The 26,131-nt window shown below is 47.9% G+C and overlaps 1 protein-coding gene across 1 annotated transcript; it reads left to right on the forward strand.

The window, feature by feature from the left end:
- Positions 1 to 3,031: 3,031 nt before the first annotated feature.
- Positions 3,032 to 20,154, forward strand: LOC119268840 (serine/threonine-protein kinase EDR1-like). Its single transcript, XM_037550551.1, has 17 exons — positions 3,032 to 3,517; positions 4,934 to 5,298; positions 5,882 to 6,082; positions 6,381 to 6,569; positions 6,700 to 6,959; positions 7,919 to 8,002; positions 15,463 to 15,555; positions 16,025 to 16,117; positions 16,737 to 16,832; positions 17,067 to 17,187; positions 17,300 to 17,561; positions 18,340 to 18,463; positions 18,557 to 18,576; positions 18,705 to 18,861; positions 19,064 to 19,352; positions 19,574 to 19,643; positions 19,782 to 20,154. Exons 2-17 carry the CDS (start codon positions 5,050 to 5,052, stop codon positions 19,862 to 19,864), a joined length of 2,391 nt encoding a protein of 796 aa, XP_037406448.1. The 5' UTR covers positions 3,032 to 3,517; positions 4,934 to 5,049; the 3' UTR covers positions 19,865 to 20,154.
- Positions 20,155 to 26,131: the final 5,977 nt, after the last annotated feature.

The raw sequence follows: 26,131 nt of genomic DNA on the forward strand, positions 1-26,131 counted from the left end.
CGATTGTAGAGAACTTGACACTTAACTAATTAAAATGAATCAACCGCGTGTGTAGCCGTGATGGTCTCTTTTCGGTGGAGTCCGGGAAGAGAACACGGTCTCGTGTTATGCTTGAACGTAAGTAGCTTCAGGATCACTTCTTGATCACTTATAGCTTCTCGACCGTGCGTTGCTTCTCTTCTCGCTCTCATTTGCGTATGTTAGCCACCATATATGCTAGTGCTTGCTACAGCTCCACCTCACTAACTTTTTCCTACCCATAAGCTTAAATAGTCTTGATCTCGCGGGTGTGAGATTGCTGAGTCCTCGTGACTCACGGTTACTTCCAAACAGATGTAGGTGCCGATGATGCCAGTGTAGGGGACGCTACCGAACTCAAGTGGGAGTTCAACGAGGATTCAGGCCATTACTATGTTTCTTTTCCGGATGATCAGTAGAGGAGCCCAGTTGGGACGATCAGGGATCTAGCAATTGGGGTTGTCTTTCTTTGTTTTGGTTTCGTAGTCGGACCTTTGATTGTACCTTGGATGATGTATGGATTTTTTATGTATCGTGTGAATTGGCGATTGTAAGCCGACTCTTTATCCCTTTCTTATTCAGTACATGTGATGTGTAAAGATTACCCCTCTTGCGACATGCCTACCATGCGGCTATGCCTCTAAGTCGTGCTCTGACACGTGGGAGATATAGCCACATTGTGGGTGTTACATTCACCCTCGGGGTGAGGGTATGTACCAGTAGCTATGTGTTTGATCTCTCTCTCTCGTGTTCTTGATTTGGCACGATCTTGATGTACCGCGAACTTTGTTACTATAGTTGGATCATATGGTGTCCCCCCCTCTACCTTCTTGTGATGAATTGAGTCTTGCTCTTTGAGGTTTTGTTATGTTGGATTGAGTATTGGATTTGAGAACACTTGATGTATGTCTTGCGATGGGATATCTGTGGTGACAATGGGATGTTCTATTGATTCACTTGATGTATGTTTTGGCACTCAACTCGCGGATTCCCGAGGTGACATTGGGATAATCTATGCATAGGGGTTGATTTATGTTTTCGTCCTACATTCTCCGATAGAAACTTTGGAGTGACTCTTTGTTGCATGTTGAGGGATTGTTATGTGATCCAATTATGTTAGTGTTGAGAGAATTTGCACTAGTGAAAGTATGAACCCTAGGCCTTGTTTTCAAGCATTGCAATGCCATTTTTGATCACTTTTGTTACTAGTTACCTTACTGTTTTTATATTTTCATATTACAAAAACCTATATCTAATATCCATGTTACACTCGTATCACCATCTCTTCGTCGAACTAGTGCACCTATACAATTTACCATTGTATTGGGTGTGTTGGGGTCACAAGAGACTCTTTGTTATTTGGTTGTAGGGTTGTTTGAGAGAGACCATCTTCATTCTACGCCTCCCACGGATTGATAAACCTCAGGTCATTCACTTGAGGGAAACTTGCTACTGTCCTACAAAACTCTGCACTTGAAGACCCAACAACATCTACAAGAAGAAATGTTGCGTAGTAGACATCAACACCCCCTTCCATTTCTACCATAAAGGCCCCTAGCTATATGTTTTATGGTTGTTAGTATGTTTTTAAGCTTTCTTCTGTCAGAACCCTCGTGCATATGATTTTGAGGCAGAATGGGAAACCTTTATTTCAGTTTTAGCAACAATTCAAAGAGAAAGTAAGATGTCATAGGATCACAAACACTGATTGTGTACAAAGATTGTGTCACACTCCATACCACTAGTGTACCACTAACGCAACTAAGTGTGGCTCATGGCAATCGAATGAGTAACCATGTAAATACAACATCAATAAAAGGTAAAATAGCTTTACATGTAAAAACATGTCGTGTACGTTTTCTAGTAACCGGCATGAGATAAGAAAGCCATCAATCTACATCTAACTTTAGGGTACCAAGTTCATTGCTCATCCCGACATATAGATGTATAGACAACTTTGTACGAAAGTGTGCAGTAATCATGATAACCTTTTCAAAATCAAGTGGAAGTTATACCATAATTGAATACATGGTGTAATGTAAGTAAGATATCAATTAACCGACTATGAAAAATGCCATGTCTGCGTTTCAATCGAACACACACTTGGAAAGTTTACCAGTTTACTGAAAGATATGCAGTTTCGCGAGATATGAAAAACTATTGTACAAATAATTACTCCTTTTGCTCCTCATACTTGTCCATATGCAAATAACATATAAAATATAATGTTCATTGTTTATCATCTTTCATCTTTAAGACGATAGCAAGCCAATATCTGTGGTTGGTGAAGGACACAATTTTCTTGATGAGTATACATGTGATTTTTGTACAAAGCCGCAAGCTAACACATATCCGAACACAACCTCTTTATCTCGATGACGAATGAACCGAAACTGACAACATGATGACATAGGGTCAGAAGACACGTCGCGCAAAAAGGTTACAATGGATGATAGATTGCAAGCATGCATCGCTAAGATAACCACGTGTATGGTTTTGCGACTTCGGTGCAAGATAAGCAAGATATTTATTCATATATATCTTCCTTTTGCGAAAGCTAATAATCCATATAAATATCTACTTTCGGCGCGGAAAGTCTACGTGTGATATGGAGTGATAAACATGATAGCAAGCTGCACTCATATCTAGGATAGCACTCAGTTTGTCTGATAAATCCATAAATTGTCATTGTACGAAATTACAAAACTCCCATATACCATCACAATAGTAGCTGACAGTATGGAAAACCATCTTACATTTTAAGACATAGAGGGAGTAATATTTATTATAACGTTCAAAATCAAGCGAACAGATCACTCCACTCCAATACTCCATGGCCGTACGATCAAATCGAAACAAGCAGCACGAGAATCTCTAAAGCTCGAATGGACCGAACGAGCCAACATTAATTACGCTCCGAAGGAAGACCTCGAAGTAAATGCGCATTACGCTCGCGATAAAAAATCGTACGGGCCGGCCACACGGGAGCAAAGTGCTCCCACGAAACCCCCGTCGCCAGGGTTCCCTCCTGGCCGCCCTGCCATTCCCCGCACAAGGCCAGTGCGTACCGACGCTTCCCCCACAGCCTGGAGCCGAGCCGCCGTACTTTTCACTCTCTCGCCGTCTCGCGCTCTCCTCCCTCCTCGTTCCCGGGCCTCAGCTCTCAACTCCCTCCCAGTTACTTCCTCCTCCACCTCCTCCTTCCCCTGGCCTCGCCCGCACGCCGCTCGATCGTCGCCTACCTAGTACCTACCATACATACCATCACACCTACCGCCCCTCTCCCCCACTGCCTCTCTCGCCCGCACCGCCAAACCCCCCCGCGTCAGCGATCGAGCCCTGCCCGCCCGTCCGAATCCGAAGCCGCCGGGCAACTCCTTCCGCCGAAGCGAAGCGGGCCGCCTCGGGCTCTCCGCCACCGCGTCCTCCTCCGTCCGCACTGCGCCGCTGGTGCTGGATTGGCGTGGAGATCCACCCGGACTTGTTCCTCCTGCCGCTGGTAAGCCGGCCTTCCCTCCCTTCCCTGTCTGGATTCGTTTCGCTCTGATCTAGTCGGTCGGTCGGTCCTGGCCTGCGAGAATTCGAATCCGAATATATGGGCCGCGCCCTGTGCAATACGTGTAAATGCGTCCGTACCGGGAAATATACTCGCTGCAGGTGCGGATTCGCTCGCTGGTACTCCGCCAGCGTACGCCGCCCATCCGTATGATTCGGTTCCTGTTTTTGCTCGGCGCGCGCAGCATCTCAGGCAGGGGTGTTATTGTCCTGCGACCCCAGAGAATCGGGCTCGAGGTGCGGGCGCCCCTGATTCCTCCCGTTTCGGTCATAAATAGCCGCCGGAGGGAAGGCTTGAGCTACAGCCCGACGCCATTACATGGTCGTCTATGGGATTGTGGCCTATATTGCTTACTGTATGTTCATGCGTAGAGTGGTCTGTTTTACCTTTTCCATTTTTACCCACGGTTTTTACCGAGTTGCTAAATTTTGGTAAATAAAAGCCTGGATCTACACCGCAGAGTATGCCCCCATGTACTCATACCGGGAGTGGGCCCAGTTAGTGACGTGGATAGGATTATTGCCGACATTTTTTGGCTGCCAGCATGAACAGCGCCCACTCGTCATAGCATCTAGTGGATAAAATGTGAGTTAACTGGAACTGTACATCATGCTATGCTTGGTTGTATGCAACAGAATATGCAAGTTGCCCTGGAAGTTTCTGATGAGACATGGGAAACTTTCATGTGATGTTGCGGGCTGGCTTCTTTTTCGGAAGCTGATTTCCATCAGGATGCACGTCAGCTGTTGAAACGTGATTCACTTCTATTTAGTTAGCAATCCTTCATTGTACGCCACTAACTGAGCTTTACTAACCACAAAGGTTGCCCTTTCCCCTGGGCAAAGCCAAAGCCTCACGCAGTTCACATGTCCTCACTCTTTTCAGTTGGATGTTTCTATCAAGTTTTTTTTTTTTTGAATTTGAAAAGTAACAAGTAGCCGACTGTTTGTCTCAAGTTTGCACTTATCATTGTACTCCCTCTGTAAATTAATATAAGAGCGTTTAGATAACTAAAATAGTGATCTAAATGTTCTTATATTAGTTTACGGAGGGAGTACTTCTAAATAGTCTGTTAATCAATCATGCATTTTGTTGTTCAAAAGACAATCCATTCTCACCATCAGAAGTGGACAAGGTGTATAGATGGGTTTAGATTAAGCAAACCCTGACTTGCTAAAAAGTCGAAGTATTTGGTTTCTGCTGCAGAACTGCCAGTCAGTTTAGTAGTACTGCAGATGGGGTGAAAGAATCTCCGTGCAGATAATTAGATATAAGAAAAGCTCTGGTCTCTACTAAACTTTGTCTGAGTGGTTTCTGCTTTTCTTGAGATCTGTATTAAGTTTCTTTTTTATTTTGCAGATATCAGCCAGACTGATCAGTGGTCATATTGAATACAAAGCTTTCTCGTATGGTTTTTGTTAGCATGCAAAAGATGGTGCCCATGGGTTTGGAATGAGGGACTACACTACCTAGAAATGGATGAAACACCAACTAGTTCTGGGCGATCTGAAGCTACTTCATGTGAACCTAGTTGGTGGCCGCCAGACTTTTTGGAGAAGATAGAATCTGTCGCCTTAGCAAGAGAACAAGAAGTTTTGGCTGAAAAAGAATCGCGATCCAGTCTGTCAAATTCAAGGTCCTCATCCTGGAAGGCTTCTCAGTTACTGTGGTCAACTGGAACTTATTCAGGGTTCATTCCAAACGGTTTCTATTCGATCATCCCGGTGAGTACCCCCCCTCCAGTAAGCATGTTTTGTTCTTTGGAGACATAGTCCTTACAAAAGAACTACACTAGATTATTTGTGCATGTCATGTGGCTTTTGAGTTAGATGCTCCCAAATTCATGTCAAGCACTTGCTTTCCGAAGAAGATGCTTAATGCTCCATCTAAACTGGTGGCTATGGAAGTGGACTTAATTTGATTTTTTTTGTTCTTTTGGTGGCTTTGTATTATTTCAGTGTAGTAACGATAAATCTGAAAATGTAACAAACTGCCTATATTTTTGAAGGGCAGCATTGTTTTAGACCATCACATTTCATATGGTTCAGAAAGTGCCACAGTTTTGCAGAATGTCAACCTTTCCAATGTCTTTTCTCAAGTTGTTTTCTCGGAAAACGAGGAATCAAGTTCCTAGGTCATAAAACTATGGATCATTGGAGAAACACTAGAATTTGGACTTATGATTTCGCAACAATTTTTACTTCTCTTCTCAATCTGATTATTAAGTCCCGAATGATTTAGAGGATGTTCTGCTTTTGTTCAGTTCTTTGTGGTTATGTTTTTTCCACCTGTGGTGCTCTCATACAGGATAAAAAGCTGAAGGAGAGTTTCCCAACAATACCATCACTAACTGACCTTCAAAGTCTTGAAGCAGATGGGCTTAAGCCTGAAATAATTGTTGTAGATGCTGAAAAGGATAAGAAGATTTTCATGTTGAAGCAGCTTAGTGGCGCACTTGTGAAAGGATTGAACAATCCAGCTCTAGTGATAAAGAAGATAGCAGGTTTGGTAAGTTCTAGAAATTATAATCCGATACAACTGTCTATTTTTCACATACGCAATTCCTCATTGGGGGCTTTGTTGATCACTTCTATGGTATGATCTTGGGATACTTTTGAGGCTGAATGGACATGTAAAACCAATTTTGGTTAAAACTTTCGGTTAGAGTAGTATTGGTTACTGATATCTTAGTTAGTCCTTGCATTAGTTACATCAAATCGTTCTTATTGAATTGATGCTGAAGTAAGAAAGAATTAACTTATTGCTTGATGTATCTAATAGAACTTGGCAAGTTATTCCCGAACAGGTTTTTGACTGCTTCAAGGGCCAAAGCTCTGATGCAAGTCCAGGAAGAGCTTCAACCGAAGATACTCACTTCTTTGGAAATAGAGGACCCCAACTTCTTGGGCAGATAAGGCATGGGTCATGCCGACCCCGAGCTATCCTATTTAAAGTTCTTGCAGATGCTGTTGGCCTTGAGAGTAAACTTGTTGTGGTATGTTGACATCCCTTTTCAATCTTTTGTATATTTCAGATATTTCTTTGCGCATCAAATAATATTCCGTGTTCATGTTATATTTAGGATAAAAATTAAGTTCAAATGCTTAAAATTGTTTCCTTCATAGGGTCTACCTGATGACGGTGCAGTTGGATTTGTGGACTCCTACAAACATATGTCTGTGGTAGTTCCGCTGAATTCTATGGAGCTACTAGTTGACCTTATGCGATTTCCCGGCCAGTTGATTCCTTTTTCAGCCAAGGCCATCTTTATATCACATATCTCTGCTGCGGGTGAGAGTGATTCAGCTGAAAATGACTCGTGTGATTCTCCCCTGGAGCCCAACAGTCCTCTATATGGATTATCTGATAAAGTTGAAGCTGAAGGGTATGCTTATGCATTAAATATCTCTAGTTATGCAATTCAGGCCTTTATATTTTTTCAATATCACTATGAGTATAATGATAGAGAGCTAATAGTTCACTCACTGGACAAAATGTTTGTTGGCATATTGAGTGGCTCACACCCTTTTATGGATGAACTTATACCGTGAACCTTTGAACAGAAAGCATGGCCTCCCACTGTCATTAAAGTTCAAAAATAAAATAAAATAAACAGATAGCATGGTCTGATTATAGAGAAAAAAAATCATTGTTTGTGTTGTGGGGCAGGCTATTAATGACTTTTAAATATAATCATGCAATAGAACTGTAAGATTGATAATTATTCTAGCATATATATGCTTGTTGAAACAAGTAATTTTGTAAGACATGGTGATGTATGCCCCTTGCTGGTTTAGGTTGGTTGGTTGGAACATTATTGATTGTATGGTGGAACAGTGAATCTTCACACTGGCCGCAATAGAAGCTGAGATAGGTTATTTGCATGAAGAGAAAATACAGAATATTTGAGAAATTTACGTCGGAAGTTATATCTGACAACATTAACCAAATAAATAAATTGTACAGAAGAAAATCAGTCATGGATATTTTAATTGTATAGTTGTTGTGGTATGGTTCTAAATAGCGTCTGTATCGGCTGATAAATTGCTGATATTGCGGTTTGGGCTGCCTGCTTATATCAAGTATGGTCTGATATTTTGGTCACATCAGCCCCAGTATTGGTCATATCGGCCGATATTTCGCTCATATCGCTCTTTCTACACCAAATCTACGAGCATGGTATCCGATATTTTGAACTTGAAATTACCATTAGAAAAGGTTACATGCTCAGGTTGTATTGGTTCTTTCATTATTCTTTTGTGCAATCCTTCTGTTAATTTTTCCTAACTTTCTAGAGTTTATATTTGAGCAAGATAAAAATATTCCATCTCTATCTCAGTACAGAATCGAAGCTTCATCAAATCTATCTGGGCGTTCATTGCGTAATACAATGTTGAGATCGAGAACATTCTCAGAGGGGAAATTAAGGTATCACCTAATGATATAATATTAGTCACTATCCATGGTAAATTTTGCTTTAGTATACACCCCATCGGGGATATGGCTTTTGAATTCTAGTCACTTACAAAGCACAGTTCCATACTTTCCTCTGATTGTAAGTATTATTGCAAGGATAATAATCATTTTTATTGCATAGTACATACTACATTACATAAATCAATGTACACATGCATGCGGTGGATTTTGCCATGCCTGCATGCAGAATTTTAAAGCAAGTTAGCGTTCCAACCCAATGCTTACATCATACTCTAGGGTCATCTCAAGTTCTCAACATCCATCTTATAGCCGCGATAGCTTCTTGGCTTGGGCCAGCCCATCTTACATCAAGAGGGTCTCCTGGAAGGGGCGTGAGACAAGCTGCTGGACAAGTGTCTTGCAGCGGGAGTTGGAGAAGCTTGCACATTCTGGAACATGTCTGTCAGTGTAGGAAGTAGATCGACATAACGAAGATGAGTTGGGAGTCAGTCGGGTGAAGGAGGCCATGACAGAGGGGTGAGCTGAGTGGTGTTGCAAAACTGGAATTCATCACATTACCAATTAAGGACCAGTTTGAATCCCCACCTTTGATCTACATTAAAACTCGTAAACTATTAAAAATGTCGTGCACCACACGCTGTGCCCAGCATGGTACGCCGGCATCCCAATCTTCAGCCCACCACCCCTTGCAGGATGTGGGACCCATGCCGTATTGTGCTCCCCGCCGAGGGGGTTGGGAGTGTGTTCTGGTGTGATGCCTAGGCAGGCGTTCCCTCAAGAGCGGCAAAGATCTTTGATATCTACCAGAACATTGATTCCTGGTCCTTCACCAATAAGATGGAACTCTTCGGAGAAGATTGGCATTTCCAGAAGTATGGTCGGCGCTCCGCTGCGCGCTCCCTAGCTCTCCCCTACCCACCTAGCCTCCAGCCCCGCCGCCGGTGACCCCTCGCCGGCTGCCTTCCCCCCTCCCCCCTCCTCCCCCTCCTGCCCCTGCCCCTGCCCCCTGCCATGGCGGACTCCGGTGCTGACCCTGTCGACCGTCGCGCGGCCCTCTCTGGCGAGCGCGTGTCCTCTGGCGACGCTCAGCTCGGAGAGCGAGTCCCCGGCGCGCTTGTACAGCGACGTCGCCCGCACTCTGCCGCCCCCTCCGGCCCCATAGAGGCAGACTCCATCGCCCTCCCACGGCTCCACGGCGGCGCGCCCCAGCCTGCCGGCTAGAAACCGCCTTGGCCCCCGCTCGGAGGTGCACCGTGTCTCAGGCGGAGACGTGGTGGACGAGGACGGATACCAACTGCCTCGGCGCCGGAACCGCCGCCGTCGCCAGCGACAGGCGGCCACCCCCAGCCCTCCGGCGCCTCGCCGACGGAGCCCCTTGCCCGAGGAAGTCGCCGGGTTCTGCTTCCGTTGCTTGGACCACCGCCACCGTGTGCGCGACTGCACCAACGACATCCGGTGCCACACATGCTTGCAGTCTGGCCATGACTCCCGTTCCTGTGACCCGAGCCGCCGAGACGTGGCGCCACATCGTCAAGAGCACGCCAACCCGGCCGTCCCGACACACGCGCGGCCGTTGTCCGCGCTCATTCCGCTGCCGCCCCCCGCAGGCCGCAACCCCTGCCATGGCGCCACCGATGGTCGACGCGCACCCGCTCGAGCCCGTGCGGGTCATCATGGCGCGCACCGTCGAGATGGAGGACGCGGAGATGGTCCTGTCCCGCGCGATGGTCGCGTCCATCACCGGCACCGCCCGTCTATCTTCGTCGACGAGGTTGTTGCGCTGCTCTAGGACTCATTCGACCTCGGCGACGGCGACTTCACCGTCCACCGCCACCACCTGGAGGACTTTCTGATCCTCTTCAGCTCGCTAGCCATCAAGGAGCGGCTCGCCGGCGACCATTTCATCCGCTCGCCACGCTTCTCCCTCTCGATGCGGCCATGGTGCAAGCTTGCACACGCCGGCTGCAGAGTGAGTTCGAATTCCACGTCGAACTCGAGCTGTGCGGTGTCCTTGCCCAAGCTTGGCACCTCTCCACCGCCGAGCACATCCTCGGGCAAAGCTGCTGGATCGAACACCTTCACCCCCATACCCGCTCCCGTGCCGACCTCGCCACCTTCCGGCTATCTGGGCGCACGCACGACCCTGACAAGATCCACCGTGCTGCCATTCTGGAGGTGGTCGAGCAGGTGCCGGCGGCCTTGGACTCCGACGCGCCCACCATCAGGACTCTGACCTACCCCATCGCGCTCGCCCGCTCCGTCATGATCCGAGCGCTGGCGACTCCCAGGCCCCTGGGCGCATGGCCAGACCACGAGTGCGGCGCTAGCGGGAACCGTGATCCCGCTCCCGACCGCGGCCTGGGACGCGCGCGCCGCCGCGGACGCACAGACGCGCCCGCTCCCGGCCGGGCCGACGGCATGGCCATGGACGAACTGGGCTGGCGCGTTGCCCGGCAGGCACGGCCGAATGGCCTTTCCTCGTCGCTGGCGTGGCCTACCAGCTCCGGCGCAGCGCCGCTCGCGAACCCGCTGCGTACGGGCATGCTACCCTGGCCAGGCCAGCGCGGGGGCCACCGCCCGCATCACCATGCCAGAAGAGGAAAAGGCAGAGGAAAGCAAAAGCAGCAAACAATCGAGGGCCAGTCTGGCAGCGCTGACGCGGCCGCCGCAGACGGCCAGCTAAGCCTGGTCGGAAAGCGTGTCGATCCACAACCGGACGTGAATTCAAATCTGGTGGCCAGCAACGATCCCAACGATGATCTTGTGGGCCAAAGCTCGGGTCCCCCTGACGCATCGGCTTGTCGGGAACCGGCCCCTGTCACCTCGCAGGAGGGATCTGCAGCGCCAGAGACCCGCCGGGACAAAGCGGAGATACCGCCCCACCCGGTCCAGAAGTGGGGCTGGATTCCGCTGACTAGTCCGCCGCCACCAACCCCACATGCGCTGCCTCGGGCGGGGAAACGCACCCCCTTTGTGCCAACCCACCCGCCCATGCAGACGGGCTGTCTCCACCTGCTGCCGCGCGGCCGACCCATAGCCCAGCGGGCTTGGTAGTGATCCTGCAGTGGCCCGTGGCTACACCACCCCCACTGAGGCCCACTGAAGACCCGATGTTCCCAAACGCTGGGGCCGTGACAACCCAAGGCCCAAGTGGCCGCACGTCGAGCCGGTTCGCATCGCCACCAATTACGCTACGGCAATCTCGAGGCCGCACCACGCCACCGTCCTGGACCCTTGGGGAGTTCCTGGCCACCGCCACGAAACATCTCAACGCCGCCTTGCTGGCCCCGGGGAAGAAGCCGCGTCGACCACTCAACTTCGCCCCTCTCCGTGGACGATCTGCAGCTACGACCTGCCAACCGAGCGCTCCCCCCACGAAGGAGCGACGCGCCCACGTGCAAATCCTGCGCACCCTCGGGATCATCGGAATCGACCAGAAGATTATTGCCGCAGAGATGAAGGCCTATGACGGCATGTTCGCGGCACCGCTACCCCTGACGGTCCTCAAGGCCATCACCACACTGGTTGACAGCGAGATCCCAGTCTGCATGGCATCGGCTGCGACCGGCGAGGCACGCGTCGACATTGCATGCGAGGGCTAGTCCAGTCTAGGCGCGTCTACCCATCGATCCCGTTTCCATGGATCACGGCCTTAAGATCGCAATCTGGAACGTGCGCGGCATGAATGCGCGGGCTCGCCGACGTGCTATCCGGTCGCTGCTGGACACCACCGGGGCCTCCATTGTATGCATTCAAGAAACGAAAATGGAATTGATCTACTCGGCTATTGTCTTGGATGCGTTTGGTTCCGAATTCGATGACTACACATACCTCCCAGCCGATGGCACGCGGGGCGGCATCTTGCTAGTGTGGAAGAGCAGGGTTGTGACCATCACGGACCCAATGTTCACCACCAATGCGATCACCGCAAAGGTGGCCACGGCCACAGGCACACCATGGTGGCTAACGGTGGTATATGGCCCCCAGGAAGATGCCGACAAGATCACCTTCCTGCAGGAGCTTCGCGAGATCCGAGCCGCCTGCCCCGACCCGTGGATGGTTTGCGGCGACTTCAATCTCATCCGCCGCGACGACGACAAAAACACCGGCAAGTCAATCGGCGCAATGATGGGCAAATTTCGCCGTCTCACAAATGACCTCGCGCTCAAGGAGATCTACCTCAACGGGCGGTGCTACACATGGTCCAACGAGCAATCACCGCCGACACTTGTGCAGCTCGACCGTGTACTTTGCACCGTAGATTGGGAGGACGCGCACAGCGGATGCCACCTGCGATGCCTTGCGGCTGTGGTGTCGGACCACGCCCCGTTGCTGCTGGACTGCTCACCCACGCCCACCTCGCACAGACGGTTCCATTTTGAGGAATACTGGCTCTGCTTGGACGGATTCCATGACGTGGTGACCGCGGCCTGGGGCTCTACACACCACGCCGATCCCTTCCACCGGCTCATGCTCCGGCTCCAGGCGACGGCGGCGAGACTTACTAGCTGGAGCTCCAGGTCTACGGGCAACATCAAGGCCAAGCTTGCGATCTCACGGGAGCTCATCTCGCGCTTCGACCAAGCCCAGGAATCGCGCAACCTCTCGCCACCGGAAGCCTGGCTCCGCAAGCAGCTCAAGATATCCTATCTTGGGCTCACATCCATGGAGCGCACCATCGCCCGGCAACACTCCCGCATCACCAACCTCAAAGACGGCGACGCTAGCACCGGTTTTTTCCACCGGCAGTGCTCGTCCCGTCGGCAGAAGAACCACATCTACAGCCTGGTCGCGGACGGTAGGGTGCTCACGGACCACATTGACATGGCGGAGGCAGCCTTCGCTCATTTTGAGGCCTTGCTTGGCACGGCGACTGCCCGGGAGCACTCCCTAGACCTGTCACAGCTCATTGAGCCGACCGACCTCGCCGACCTCGATGCGCCTTTCAGCGCTAAGGAGATTTGGGAGGCTGTCAAGTGCCTCCCTGCTCGCAAGGCGCCGGGCCCAGACGGGTTCACAGCAGAATTCCTCCGCGCATGCTGGACCATCATCAGGCAGGATTTCCTTGACGTGTTCCAGCAACTATATGACTTGCGAGGAAGGGGGTTCTACAAGCTGAACCAAGCATTTGCTGACGCTGCTTCCAAAGAACGCCGCCGCCCATGGGCTGCGCGACTACCGGCCGATCTGCCTGATACACCTTGTGGCCAAAATCTTCGCCAAGGTGCTCTCAATCCGCCTCGGTGCCAAACTGGACCACCTGGTTAGCCGCAACCAAAACGCTTTCATCTCGTGAAGGAGCTTGCACGACAACTACGTCCTTGTCAAGCAGTCACTCAAGCTGCTGCGCCAACTGGGAGCTCCGAGAGTCATGCTCAAGCTCGACCTCACACGCGCCTTCGATTCCCTATCATGGCCATTCCTCTTTGAGGTTTTGCGCCAGTATGGATTCGGGAACCGATTCTTGGAGTGGACGGCCATCCTCCTGTCTTCTGCCAGCACGCGCATCCTCCTGAGCGGCGAGCCCCCCCCCCACCCCTATGGCTCCGGCAGGGCGACTCCATGTCCCCGCAGCTCTTCGTGCTCGCCGTCGACACTCTGGGACGGCTCCTACGACGCACACACAGCCTGGGCATCCTGCAGCCACTACACCCACGGCGACACATCCCGGCGATTTCCCTCTACGCCGACGACGTCATGGTCTTCTGCCACGCCACGGTGGATGACACAACTGCGATCAGGGAGATCCTCGCCTTGTTCGGCAGGGCCTCCGGCCTGAAGGTGAACTACACCAAGAGCTCCGCCACCATCCTGCACGGCGACCAAGCGGCCACGGAGATGATCGCGCACCTCGGCTGCCCGGTGGCGACCCTTCCCATCACCTACCTGGGCATCCCCATGTCTACGTGCCGCCCATCTGCCGCCCAGCTACAACCCATGGTGGATGCGGTCGCCGCGCGCCTACCGACCTGGAAGGCCTGGCTGATGACTAAAACCGGGCGGGCCTCGCGCTGGTCAAGTCGGTCTTGTGTGCCATCCCGGTGCACCAACTGCTTGCGTTTGCGCCTCCCAAAAAAACCCTCAAGCAGATCGAGAAGATTCAGCGCGGTTTCCTTTGGGATGGACGTGGCGCTGCCAATGGTGGACACTGCCACTTGAACTGGAACAGAGTATGCCGCCCTATCGAGCTTGGGGGCCTAGGCGTGCGAGACCTCGAGCGTGCCGGCCTCGCCCTGTGACTACGCTGGTTATGGTTCTCCAGAACGGACCCGGAGCGAGCATGGCAAGGGCTAGACCTTCAATTCTCGCCCACGGAACGAGCCCTGTTCTGGGCATCCACGTTCACGGTCATTGGGAATGGGCAGACCGCCCTGCTCTGTGAGGACCAGTGGATCGGCGGCCAATCCGTTTGCGAGCTCATGCCTAACCTTTACGGCTGCATCCCCAAGCGACGACGGACGGCGAGAACTGTGGCGGACGGGCTCAATGGCAACTCCTGGGCATGCGACATCCAAGGCAACCTCGGCCTCCATGAAATTGGTTAGTATCTGCAGCTCTGGCAGATCATGCAGCGCACCGACCTCTCCACCACACCGGACAGGTTGATCTGGAGATGGACAGCGGGCGGCAACTACTCTGCGCAGTCCTGTTACATGGCCACCTTCCATGGATCAACGGCCTGCCGTTCCTGGAAGCTAATTTGGAAATGCTGGGCGCCGCCACGAGTCAAGTTCTTCCACTGGTTGGCCAACCAGGACCGCTGCTGGACGGCAGAGAGGCTGGCTCGCCACGGCCTCCAGCATCATCCCCGCTGCCTCCTATGTGACCAGCAGCCGGAAACGGTGCGACATCTGCTGCTGGAATGCCCCCTCGCCCGACAGGCATGGCACGAGACCCTGGCCTGGCTACGCATCCCGGCCCCGATCCCCATGCAGGAACTATCGCTTACGGACTGGTGGAAACATGCCAAGGAAGACACGCCGCTGATCCTACGCAAGGCCCTGAATTCTGTCGCGTTGCTCGTGCCATGGATGGTCTGGAAGCACAGGAACAGCTGCGTCTTCGACAATGCGACGCCATCCCTCAACACGCTTCTAGATAGCATTAAGGACGAGGCCCGCTCATGGGGGGCAGCTGGGGCACCTGGCCTCCGACTTGTGCTGCCCCAAACCTGGGATGTACATTAATTAACCGGCTGTAGTCCGCACATCCCCGGATGATTGTAACTGAACCTCTCCCTTTTCAATGAAAAGAAACGCAAAGCTTTTGCGTTTTCTCGAAAAAAGATGGAACTCTTCCTTCTCTTTCATAGATTGAAAGTTGCTATTGCCGAGATGTCATGTTTGTTTTGTCAGAATTTTATGTAATAATCTCATACTTGTGTCAATATTTTGAGTTTTTACTGCCTTTTCCATTGCATTTTCTAAGAAATTGTTCGTTGTTTAAACCAGCACATCATGTAGTGAGCCAAACATCGCAAATGCCTTCTGGAGGCGAAGCCAGAGGAGAGGAGTTGCTGAAGAACCTCGTGGTGCTAGCTCAAGGTTTCCACTCGACTCTAGGCATTAACTGCTTTAGTAAAATTCTGTAATCCCTTGTATTGCTGTTCGTAGTTCTTTCCCTACAACCTTATTGCTGAGAGGTACTAAGGTATTTTTACCGAGGGTTTAATGCACTGATTTTTAGGTTCTATGCATTGTTCATAGGCTTGGGAAATTCCATTTTGACGAATTACATGCTCTTTTTTGTTTGATTTGCAGATGCACTCATACACGCCTTTCCTAAAATCATCCTATTTTGCATTCACCAAAACTAGCACTAATATTACCATATCACGTGCATGCTTATAATTTGTATGCTTTTCTGTGTTACCAAATGTTTATCTAGTAGTGAGTATTCTCTTACATGATAGGAACTATAAGCATCGATCTATTGTTTCATTGTGTCTTCCTCCCAGTTTCTGGTGGTATATATGTTCTCACAGGATACTTTTGTCGCTTTCCCCTGTTGTAGTCCTGAGCATCCGTTAATGAGGGCCAAGGGAAGATCTATACTTGGTGGTGACCGGCAATCATTTCAAGAATACACCGATAGAGTTACTTTAAGGTTTGCCAGTGTTTTTTTATTGGTGTGGTGTTGCATTTTTTAATGTTCTTTTGCTGGTGCAACTATTTTCCATTGTATATCGATTGACCAATTTGTTTCAGTTGGTCAGCTTGACTGCCTACTGCCACAAATACAAACTGCTGGCCTTTATTCCATTATGTTCTTCCTCTTATTCACTGTTAGTAGCAACCATATGATTTGATATACATATATATGTATTTAGGAGGTAAATGCAAGCTCTCTAAAAGAAAAGGGGCAACCAATACAAGTGTTGTGCACGATAGATGATGAAATCTACCTTTTTTTAGTTAACCACTAACCTTATTCCCAATCATAATATTACCTTTGTGTTGCTCTTCGTAATGGAAACTAGTTTGAAATATGTTTCTCTTACATTTCTGTTTTTTTATCTCCACCCATATGTCCATCTCCATGGTTGTGGACTCAAATTCCTTGTTAGTTTTTGAGAAGCCAAATTAATTTGCATCCTTTACCCTTGTAAAGAACAAGAACTTGTCTTATGTCAGTTTTTCTTTTCTTTTCTGAAGCTTCTTTTCATAATCATGAAAATAATTCGGATAGCAACCCCATTTTTGAATAAATCATTACACACTTGCAGATCAGATGATCAGGGTGTCACTACTACACCGAACCCTCGAAGAATAAGACGAAGAAGCATTAGCATCACACCTGAGATTGGAGATGACATTGTGAGGTAATTCTTGTTTTGAACTATATGATGGGGTTGGTGTTTCCATGGTTGTATTAGAAGTTTTGTAGGTGCGCTTGCTTGTTGCCTTCAATCCAGTATAGCAAGATTCAAGTGTCACTGAATACTTTGCTCATGGCCATGTATAGATGCTAGATATCCTAGAGCATGTGTCTGTATTCTGTTAGATATGCTCATCGAGCATCAGGTATTCACTGTTTAAATCTTAAATCTTGACAGGGCAGTTCGGGCTATGAATGAAACACTAAAGCAGAATCGCCTCCAAAGGGATCATGTTAATGATGGTTCATGTTCATATATTGGGGCGGACGAAAGCAATGCAAATGACTGCCCAAATAATGTACATTAGTTTTTCATTGTTTTATGTTATATATGTTGGCTTTTCATCTCCTGTGCGTGTAATTCCCTTGTGAATTTCATCAGCTTGGATCCTAATTTCATTTCATTCTTAGGATGATAAATCTGGGACGAACAATGGCTTGAGAAACCGAGCTGGTTCTACTCAGAAGGCTATGTCATTGCCTACTTCTCCTCATGACTATGGGGGCGAAATTTCTGAAACAAGCAATAATTGTGATTTTATAAGCGAAGAGAAGATGGTATTTGCATGGAACAGGGTTTTGCAAAGCTCTCCTTTTAATAAGCCTCTATCGCCTTTCCAAGAGTGGAACATAGATTTCTCTGAGCTTACAATTGGTACACGGGTTGGAATAGGCAAGTCATCTTGAACTTCCTCACACAAATTTACTATTGTCGACTTGATGCATGTGTTTTGAAATGAACCTTTCCCATTCTTTTGTTGTTATGCTTGTGTTCTTTGCAATGATAAGTGTTTGCTGCTTTTAGTATGGTATGATATGTTTGTACTCCCTCCGTTCCAAAATACTTGACCCCCACTTGTCTACATATGGATGTATCTATATTTGTTTAGTGTCTAAATACATCCATCTCTAGACAAATGAAAGTCATCTAATTTGGAACGGAGGGAGTAGTATGCACTCAGAATCAAATGATCAACAAAATGTTATTATTTTTTTGTATGACTTATCTACAATGCTCTCATAATCAAATGAATCGGATTCAATTATATCCTAAGTCTTACACACTGTCTTGATATTGTTATATCTGTCTTCATATTTTGACTTCGCCAAAGCTATTCATGAAATCTTATTATTGTTTTACTGAAAGTTTATTAAAATAAATCAAATATTCAGGTCAAACTGTGTAAGTGACATCTTTTTTTTCTGAGAATTTAAAGATGTCACTATTAAATGGCGGCTATTCCGCTCTGATAGTTAGAATCAATGAGTAGACATGCTAATAAACATGGAGACTTGTTTGGACCATTTGATAGTCATCATAATGCAGTCTTCTGTTTCATATTCAAATGCTCTAGCTTGAAATTGTCTGTTTTCCTTTGTGTTTTTATTCGTCAGCATTTTTTTTAGCCTGACAAAATTGCAGGCTCACCTTTGTCGAAATGCTTCTCCAGGATTCTTTGGAGAGGTTTTCCGTGGTATATGGAATGGCACTGATGTCGCCATCAAAGTATTTCTGGAGCAGGATCTGACGACTGAAAACATGGAAGATTTTTGCAATGAGATATACATCCTGAGGTACCTGAGCCACTCTTGATTCACTAATGTGGTTAACCTTCTGTTTTTCATTATCTGCACGAGCGCATTAATAATTTTACTATTCCTTTTCAGCCGGCTGCGGCATCCAAATGGTAAGAGCTCATTTTGACAAATGCAAACTATAGTATGAAACTACAATCTCAGCATCTCTGTTTGAGGCATCAACTGCCATATGTTAGGAACAGGGCTCTTAAACGAACTTTTCTATTCTGTTCTGTAGTAATATTGTTCCTTGGGGCATGCATGGTACCTCCGCACCTGTCAATGGTTACTGAATATATGGAAATGGGATCACTGTACTATCTCATCCATATGAGTGGTCACAAAAAGAAACTCAGCTGGCGCAGGAGGCTGAAAATTATTCGTGATATATGCAGGTTAGCTCTTACCCTGTATACAAGTGATGTTACTCTATACATGTCTATTAGCTGTTATTTGATGTCCTGGAACTTCTGGGAAAATACTCAATCCATTTGATGTAATTCTCTTACCGTTTAGAGCTCAAATCCTCAATCTCGTCCCAGCTCCGACCACTTTTTATCATTAATTGCCCGTCTAAAAGGAATTATTTTGTGAAAGGGGATTGATGTGCATACACCGCATGAAGATAGTTCACAGGGACCTGAAAAGTGCCAACTGTCTGGTGAACAAGTATTGGACTGTCAAGATATGTGACTTTGGCCTTTCTCGAGCGATAACAGATAGTCCTATGACTGATAACTCCTCTGCTGGCACACCAGAATGGATGGCCCCTGAGCTCATAAGGAACGAACCCTTCTCAGAAAAATGTGACATTTTCAGCCTTGGTGTGATAATGTGGGAGCTGTGCACATTGAGCCGCCCATGGGATGGGATCGGCCCAGTTAAAGTAAGCATTCATCGACTTTCATCAAAACGTCTGCAATATAACCGAATTATCTAAAGAGATTCTCTTAACTGAACCATATGCGGCATTCTGATCTCTACCGTGCTGATCATTTAATCATGTCTGGTGCATCCCTATTTCTTGATGGTTATACATGTTAGTAGGCAAAGCAGTTCTTTTGCTCCAAGAGTTGTTCACTGAACTTGAGAATTGGCATTTTATAGGTGGTGTATGCAGTTACTGAAGGGTCGCTGCTTGAAATTCCAAAAGGGCCTCTTGGCAAGTTAATTGCAGGTAATGATGCTTTCAGAAGCGATATTTTTCTATTCCAGGTTAACGGTGGAACAAGTCTGGGATCACTTTTGAGTCAGTGTTCTTCAGCTTATTCTGTTTTCAGTTTCAGCTTAGGGACAATTGTTTTGTTTACTGCAGATTGCTGGGCAGAGCCCCAGGATCGGCCGAGCTGCCAGGAGATCCTCGCTCGCTTGCTGGACTGCGAGTACGCTGATAGCTGAGACGAACCTGGCGAATGCTTTACAACAGACCTCCCAGTGCCTTGAGAGGTGGAACCGTTTCTCTGTATAAAACTTGTAAAAATCTAGCCTGTTGGTCCTGCAGACCGGCAGGGATACATATATTGAACTCTTGTATTTCGGCTGTATATCGGCGACCCTTTCTTTCAAATTTCTTAAGGAAAATTCTCTCCTTTTATAGAAGAATGTCGCAGGGCTAAGCTAGCGTGTCCTCGGATCTATCATTTGCTTTTCCAAGAAATTGTAGCCTGGGTACATCCGGTTCCAGTGGATGTGACAACCTCACTGCTGCCTCCGCCGTTCTCTGCATGTCACGTCACTTTTTTTAGGATGCCTCGCCAATTTGTCGGGCTTCAGTTGTCGACGACACTGGTAGTACTCTGTAAGAGCGATTAGATCACTAGGGGCGCGCTTGGTTCACATCTTTGTGTTAGGGCATTTTGCATACTTGTCCTAGTTGGGTCTGGTTGGACAAATATAGGCTAAAAACCAACGTTTGCATGTAGTTTGGTTACCTTCATTAGTCTTTCTGCATGAAGGAATCAATTAGTTAGCATGTTGTTTGGTTGCGTGCGTCACTATTGTTAAACAAACATGTTGTTTGGTTGCAAATGGCTAAAGATGCGATCATCACTTTTCACTAGTGATGACCTTACCACACACATTGACCATTGTCTTGTTCTAGCTAGAAAACAAATGACAGTTTATTCTAACTACTAGCAAATGACGGTACAAATTATTAAGAGCCAAATGACTGAATAAGGAAAGTTCAATGATGCTAACTAGGTGCAAGTTCATCCTCTTCCTCTTCCTCTCCTGCTGATGTGCTGCTTCCTCTTCCTCGCTTCTATTGCTGTCTCTTTCTTCTTCCTCTTGTTCTTCTGCTTCACATCCTTGTCCGACCTCTGTTATCACACATTGCCTAAGCCCACTCCAACCTTCTGTTTTTCCATGCTTCGTTGTCGAATGCCTCCACACCATGGTCGGAGCTGACCACCTCATATGGAGTCACAACTTCCTCCTCCGGCACAAATTTATCAACTCCCCATTGTAGGATCCAGTTGTGAATGACGCAACATGCAAGAACAAGCTTCACCTGGGTAGGGTAAGGGTGGAATGTCTTCCGATCTAGGATCTTAAACCCGTTCTTCAGAGCTCCAAATGCCCTCTCAACAGTCACTCTAAGGATGGTTCCTACCAGCAAACTTGTTCATATGGTACCTAGTTTTCCTGAAGGGTGGAAGAACACCTGGCCGACATGCATAGCCAGCATCTCCAAGCTAGAACTTGCCATCGGGGATGTTGATGCCATCATGACGATTCATGTTGTCACTGAGAAGGTTAGCATCATGTGCTGATCCTTCCCAGCCAGCCAGCACATATGTGAACTTCAGATCGAAGTCAACAGCAGCTAGCACATTCTGGCTTTTGTAGTGCTTCCTCCCTCTGTATGCTGCAACTTATGACCTCGACTCTCTAGCAGTGACATGAGTACCATCTATTGCTCCAATGCAATCCTGGAATGACATTACAATATGTTGTTAGTCTACTACATAACAATAACAACATATGAAGGCATGAACTACATACTGTAAGTGCTCACCTTGAAGTATGGATACCATCATGGGCTAGTGCGAATTTTGGTAGGAGTCCAGCCGGTTGGTGACCTGATCATCTCTCCTCCGAGCTCCCCAACAACATACAACACTTGCTCTCCCGAAGGTGTTGTGTACCACCCTGAAGCTCTGATTATGACCAACAACATGGAGGAACATGGCCACTTGCTCTTCCATAGTGGCGTGGATGCTATCTTCTAGCAGCCCCCTGCTCCTAAACGTCTGCACAAGCCTGGAGAAAGGTGCTCTTTTCATTCAAAGCATCTATAGAGCCTTCGTGTCGTTGCAGTTGTAGATGTAGTTCGGATTCACTATCCTCTCTTGATCCTGGATTAACATCGGATCATACTGTATGCAAGGTTTCTCATTTCGACGAACAACTCTCTTATGGACCAACATGATCCAGGACTGAACCACAACTATCAGGGATGCTGCCTGTGTTGGGGAACGTTGCAGAAAACAAAAATTTTCCTATGGTTTCACCAAGATCCATCTATGAGTTCATCTAGCAACGAGTGATCGGATTGCATCTACATACCTTTGTAGATCACGCGCGGAAGCGTTCAAAGAACGGGGATGAGGAAGTCGTACTCGACGTGATCCAAATCACCGGAGATCCTAGCGCCGAACGGACGGCACCTCCGCGTTCAACACACGTATGGTCAGCGTGACGTCTCCTCCTTATTGATCCAACAAGGGGGGAGGAGAGGTTGATGAAGATCCAGCAGCACGACGGCGTGGTGGTGGATGCAGGGGTCACCGCAGCAGGGCTTCGTCGATCTACTACGAGAGGGAGAGGTGTAGCAGGGGAGAGGGAGGCGCCAAGACTCAAGGGTACGGCTGCCCTCCCTCCCTCCTCTATATATAGGGTCCCCAGGGGGGCGGGGCGCCGGCCCTGGAGATCCAATCTCCCAAGGGGCGGCGGCCAAGGGGGGTGGAGTGCCCCCCCAAGGCAAGTGGGGCGCCCCCTACCCTAGGGTTCCCAACCCTAGGTGCAGGGGGGAGGCCCAAGGGGGGCGCACCAGCCCACTAGGGGCTGGTTCCCCTCCCACTTCAGCCCATGGGGCCCTCCAGGATAGGTGGCCCCACCCGGTGGACCCCCGGGACCCTTCCGGTGGTCCCGGTACAATACCGGTGACCCCGAAACTTGTCCCGATGGCCGAAATAGCACTTCCTATATATAATTCTTCACCTCCGGACCATTCCAAAACTCCTCGTGACGTCCGGGATCTCATCCGGGACTCCGAACAACTTTCGGGTTACTGCATATTATATCTCTACAACCCTAGCGTCACCGAACCTTAAGTGTGTAGACCCTACGGGTTCGGGAGACATGTAGACATGACCGAGATGGCTCTCCGGTCAATAACCAACAGCGGGATCTGGATACCCATGTTGTCTCCCACATGCTCCTCAATGATCTCATCGGATGAACCACGATGTCGAGGATTCAAGCAACCCCGTATACAATTCCCTTTGTCAATCGGTACGTTACTTGCCCGAGATTCGATTGTCGGTATCCCAATACCTCGTTCAATCTCGTTACCGGCAAGACACTTTACTCGTACCGTAATGCATGATCCCATGACCAGACACTTGGTCACTTTGAGCTCATTATGATAATGCATTACCGAGTGGGCCCAGAGATACCTCTCCGTCATACAGAGTGGCAAATCCTAGTCTTGATCCGTGTCAACCCAACAGACACTTTCGGAGATACCCGTAGTATACCTTTATAGTCACCCAGTTACGTTGTGACGTTTGGTACACCCAAAGCACTCCTACGGTATCCGGGAGTTACACGATCTCATGGTCTAAGGAAAAGATACTTGACATTGGAAAACTCTAGCAAACGAACTATACGATCTTGTGCTATGTTTAGGATTGGGTCTTGTCCATCACATCATTCTCCTAATGATGTGATCTCGTTATCAATGACATCCAATGTCCATAGTCAGGAAACCATGACTATCTGTTGATCAACGAGCTAGTCAACTAGAGGCTTACTAGGGACACGTTGGTGTCTATGTATTCACACATGTATTACGATTTCCGGATAACACAATTATAGCATGAATAAAAGACAATTATCATGAACAAGGAAATATAATAATAATCCTTTTATTATTGCCTCTAGGGCATATTTCCAACAGTCTCCCACTTGCACTAGAGTCAATAATCTAGTTACATTGTGATGAATCGAACACCCATGGAATTCTGGTGTTGATCATGTTTTGCTCTAGGGAGAGGTTTAGTCAACGGATCTGCTACATTCAGGTCCGTATGTACTTTACAAATATCTATGTATCCATCTTGAACATTTTCACGAATGGAGTTGAAGCGACGCTTGATGTGCCTTGTCTTCTTGTGAAACCTGGGCTCCTTGGCAAGTGCAATAGCTCCAGTGTTGTCACAGAAGAGTTTGATCGGCCACGACGCATTGGGTATGACTCCTAGGTCGGTGATGAACTCCTTCACCCAAATTGCTTCATGCGCTGCCTCCGAGGCTGCCATGTACTCCGATTCACATGTAGATCCCGCCACGATGCTCTGCTTGCAACTGCACCAGCTTACTGCCCCACCATTCAAAATATACACGTATCCGGTTTGTGACTTAGAGTCATCCAGATCTGTGTCGAAGCTAGCGTCGACGTAACCCTTTACGACGAGCTCTTCCTCACCTCCATAAACGAGAAACATTTCCTTAGTCCTTTTGAGGTACTTCAGGATATTCTTGACCGCTGTCCAGTGTTCCTTGCCGGGATTACTTTGGTACCTACCTACCAAACTTACAGCAAGGTTTACATCAGGTCTGGTACACAGCATGGCATACATAATAGAACCTATGGCTGAGGCATAGGGGATGACACTCATCTCTTCTATATCTTCTGCCGTGGTCGAACATTGAGCTGAGCTCAATTTCACAGCTTGCAACACAGGCAAGAACCCCTTCTTAGACTGATCCATATTGAACTTCTTCAATATCTTATCAAGGTATGTGTTTTGTGAAAGACCTATGAGGCATCTTGATCTGTCTCTATAGATCTTGATGCCTAATATATAAGCAGCTTCTCCAAGGTCCTTCATTGAAAAACTCTTATTCAAGTAGGCCTTAATGCTGTCCAAAAGCTCTATATCATTTCCCATCAAAAGTATGTCATCTACATATAATATGAGAAATGCTACAGAGCTCCCACTTACTTTCTTGTAAACGCAGGCTTCTCCATAAGTCTGCATAAACCCAAACGCTTGATCATCTCATCAAAGCGAATGTTCCAACTCCGAGATGCTTGCACCAGCCCATAAATCGAGCGTTGGAGCTTGCACACCTTGTCAGCATTCTTAGGATCGACAAAACCTTCCGGCTGCATCATATACAATTCTTCCTTAAGGTAACCATTAAGGAATGCCGTTTTGACGTCCATTTGCCATATCTCATAATCATAGAATGCGGCAATTGCTAACATGATTCGGGCGGACTTCAGCTTCGCTACCGGTGAGAAAGTCTCATCGTAGTCAACCCCTTGAACTTGTCGATAACCCTTAGCGACAAGCCGAGCTTTATAGATGGTCACATTACCATCGGCGTCTGTCTTCTTCTTAAAGATCTATTTATTTTCTATGGCTCGCCGCTCAACGGGCAAGTCAGTCAAAGTCCATACTTCGTTTTCATACATGGATCCTATCTCGGATTTCATGGCTTCCAGCCATTTGTTGGAATCCGGGCCCGCCATTGCTTCTTCATAGTTCGAAGGTTCACCGTTGTCTAACAACATGATTTCCAAGACAGGGTTGCCGTACCACTCTGGTGCGGAACGTGTCCTTGTGGACCTACGAAGTTCAGTAGCAACTTGATTTGAAGTTTCGTGATCATCAACATTAACTTCCTCTCTAGTCGGTGCAGGCACCTCAGGAACATTTTCTTGAGTTGCACCACTTTCCGGTTCAAGAGGTAATACTTCATCAAGTTCTACTTTCCTCCCACTTACTTCTTTCGAGAGAAACTCTTTCTCCAGAAAGGATCCATTCTTGGCAACAAAGATCTTGCCTTCGGATCTGAGGTAGAAGGTATACCCAATAGTTTCTTTAGGGTATCCTATGAAGACGCATTTTTTGACTTGGGTTCGAGCTTTTCAGGCTGAAGTTTCTTGACATAAGCATCGCATCCCCAAACTTTTAGAAACGACAGCTTAGGTTTCTTCCCAAACCATAAATCATACGGCGTCGTCTCAACGGATTTCGACGGAGCCCTATTTAAAGTGAATGCGGCAGTCTCTAAAGCATAGCCCCAAAAAGATAGCGGTAAATCAGTAAGAGACATCATAGATCGCACCATATCTAATAGAGTGCGATTACGACGTTCGGACACACCATTACGCTGAGGTGTTCCAGGCGACGTGAGTTGTGAAACTATTCCACATTTTCTTAAGTGTGTGCCAAATTCGTGACTCAAGTATTCTCCTCCACGATCTGATCGCAGGAACTTGATTTTCCTGTCACGTTGATTCTCAACCTCACTCTGAAATTCCTTGAACCTTTCAAAGGTCTCAGACTTGTGTTTCATTAAGTAGACATACCCATATCTACTCAAGTCATCAGTGAGGGTGAGAACATAACGATAACCACCGTGAGC

This window comes from Triticum dicoccoides, chromosome 3A (genome assembly GCF_002162155.2).
Source record: "Triticum dicoccoides isolate Atlit2015 ecotype Zavitan chromosome 3A, WEW_v2.0, whole genome shotgun sequence".
In the NCBI taxonomy this organism is placed as follows: Eukaryota; Viridiplantae; Streptophyta; class Magnoliopsida; order Poales; family Poaceae; genus Triticum; species Triticum dicoccoides.

Coding starts and splice junctions, on each gene's coding strand:
- LOC119268840 (XM_037550551.1), top strand. CDS start 5,050: ATGGATGAAACACCAACTAGTTCTGGGCGATCTGAAGCTACTTCATGT. Junction 8,003..15,462: donor TTCTCAGAGGGGAAATTAAG/GTATCACCTAAT, acceptor TGTTTAAACCAG/CACATCATGTAGTGAGCCAA. Junction 15,556..16,024: donor CCTCGTGGTGCTAGCTCAAG/GTTTCCACTCGA, acceptor CCCCTGTTGTAG/TCCTGAGCATCCGTTAATGA.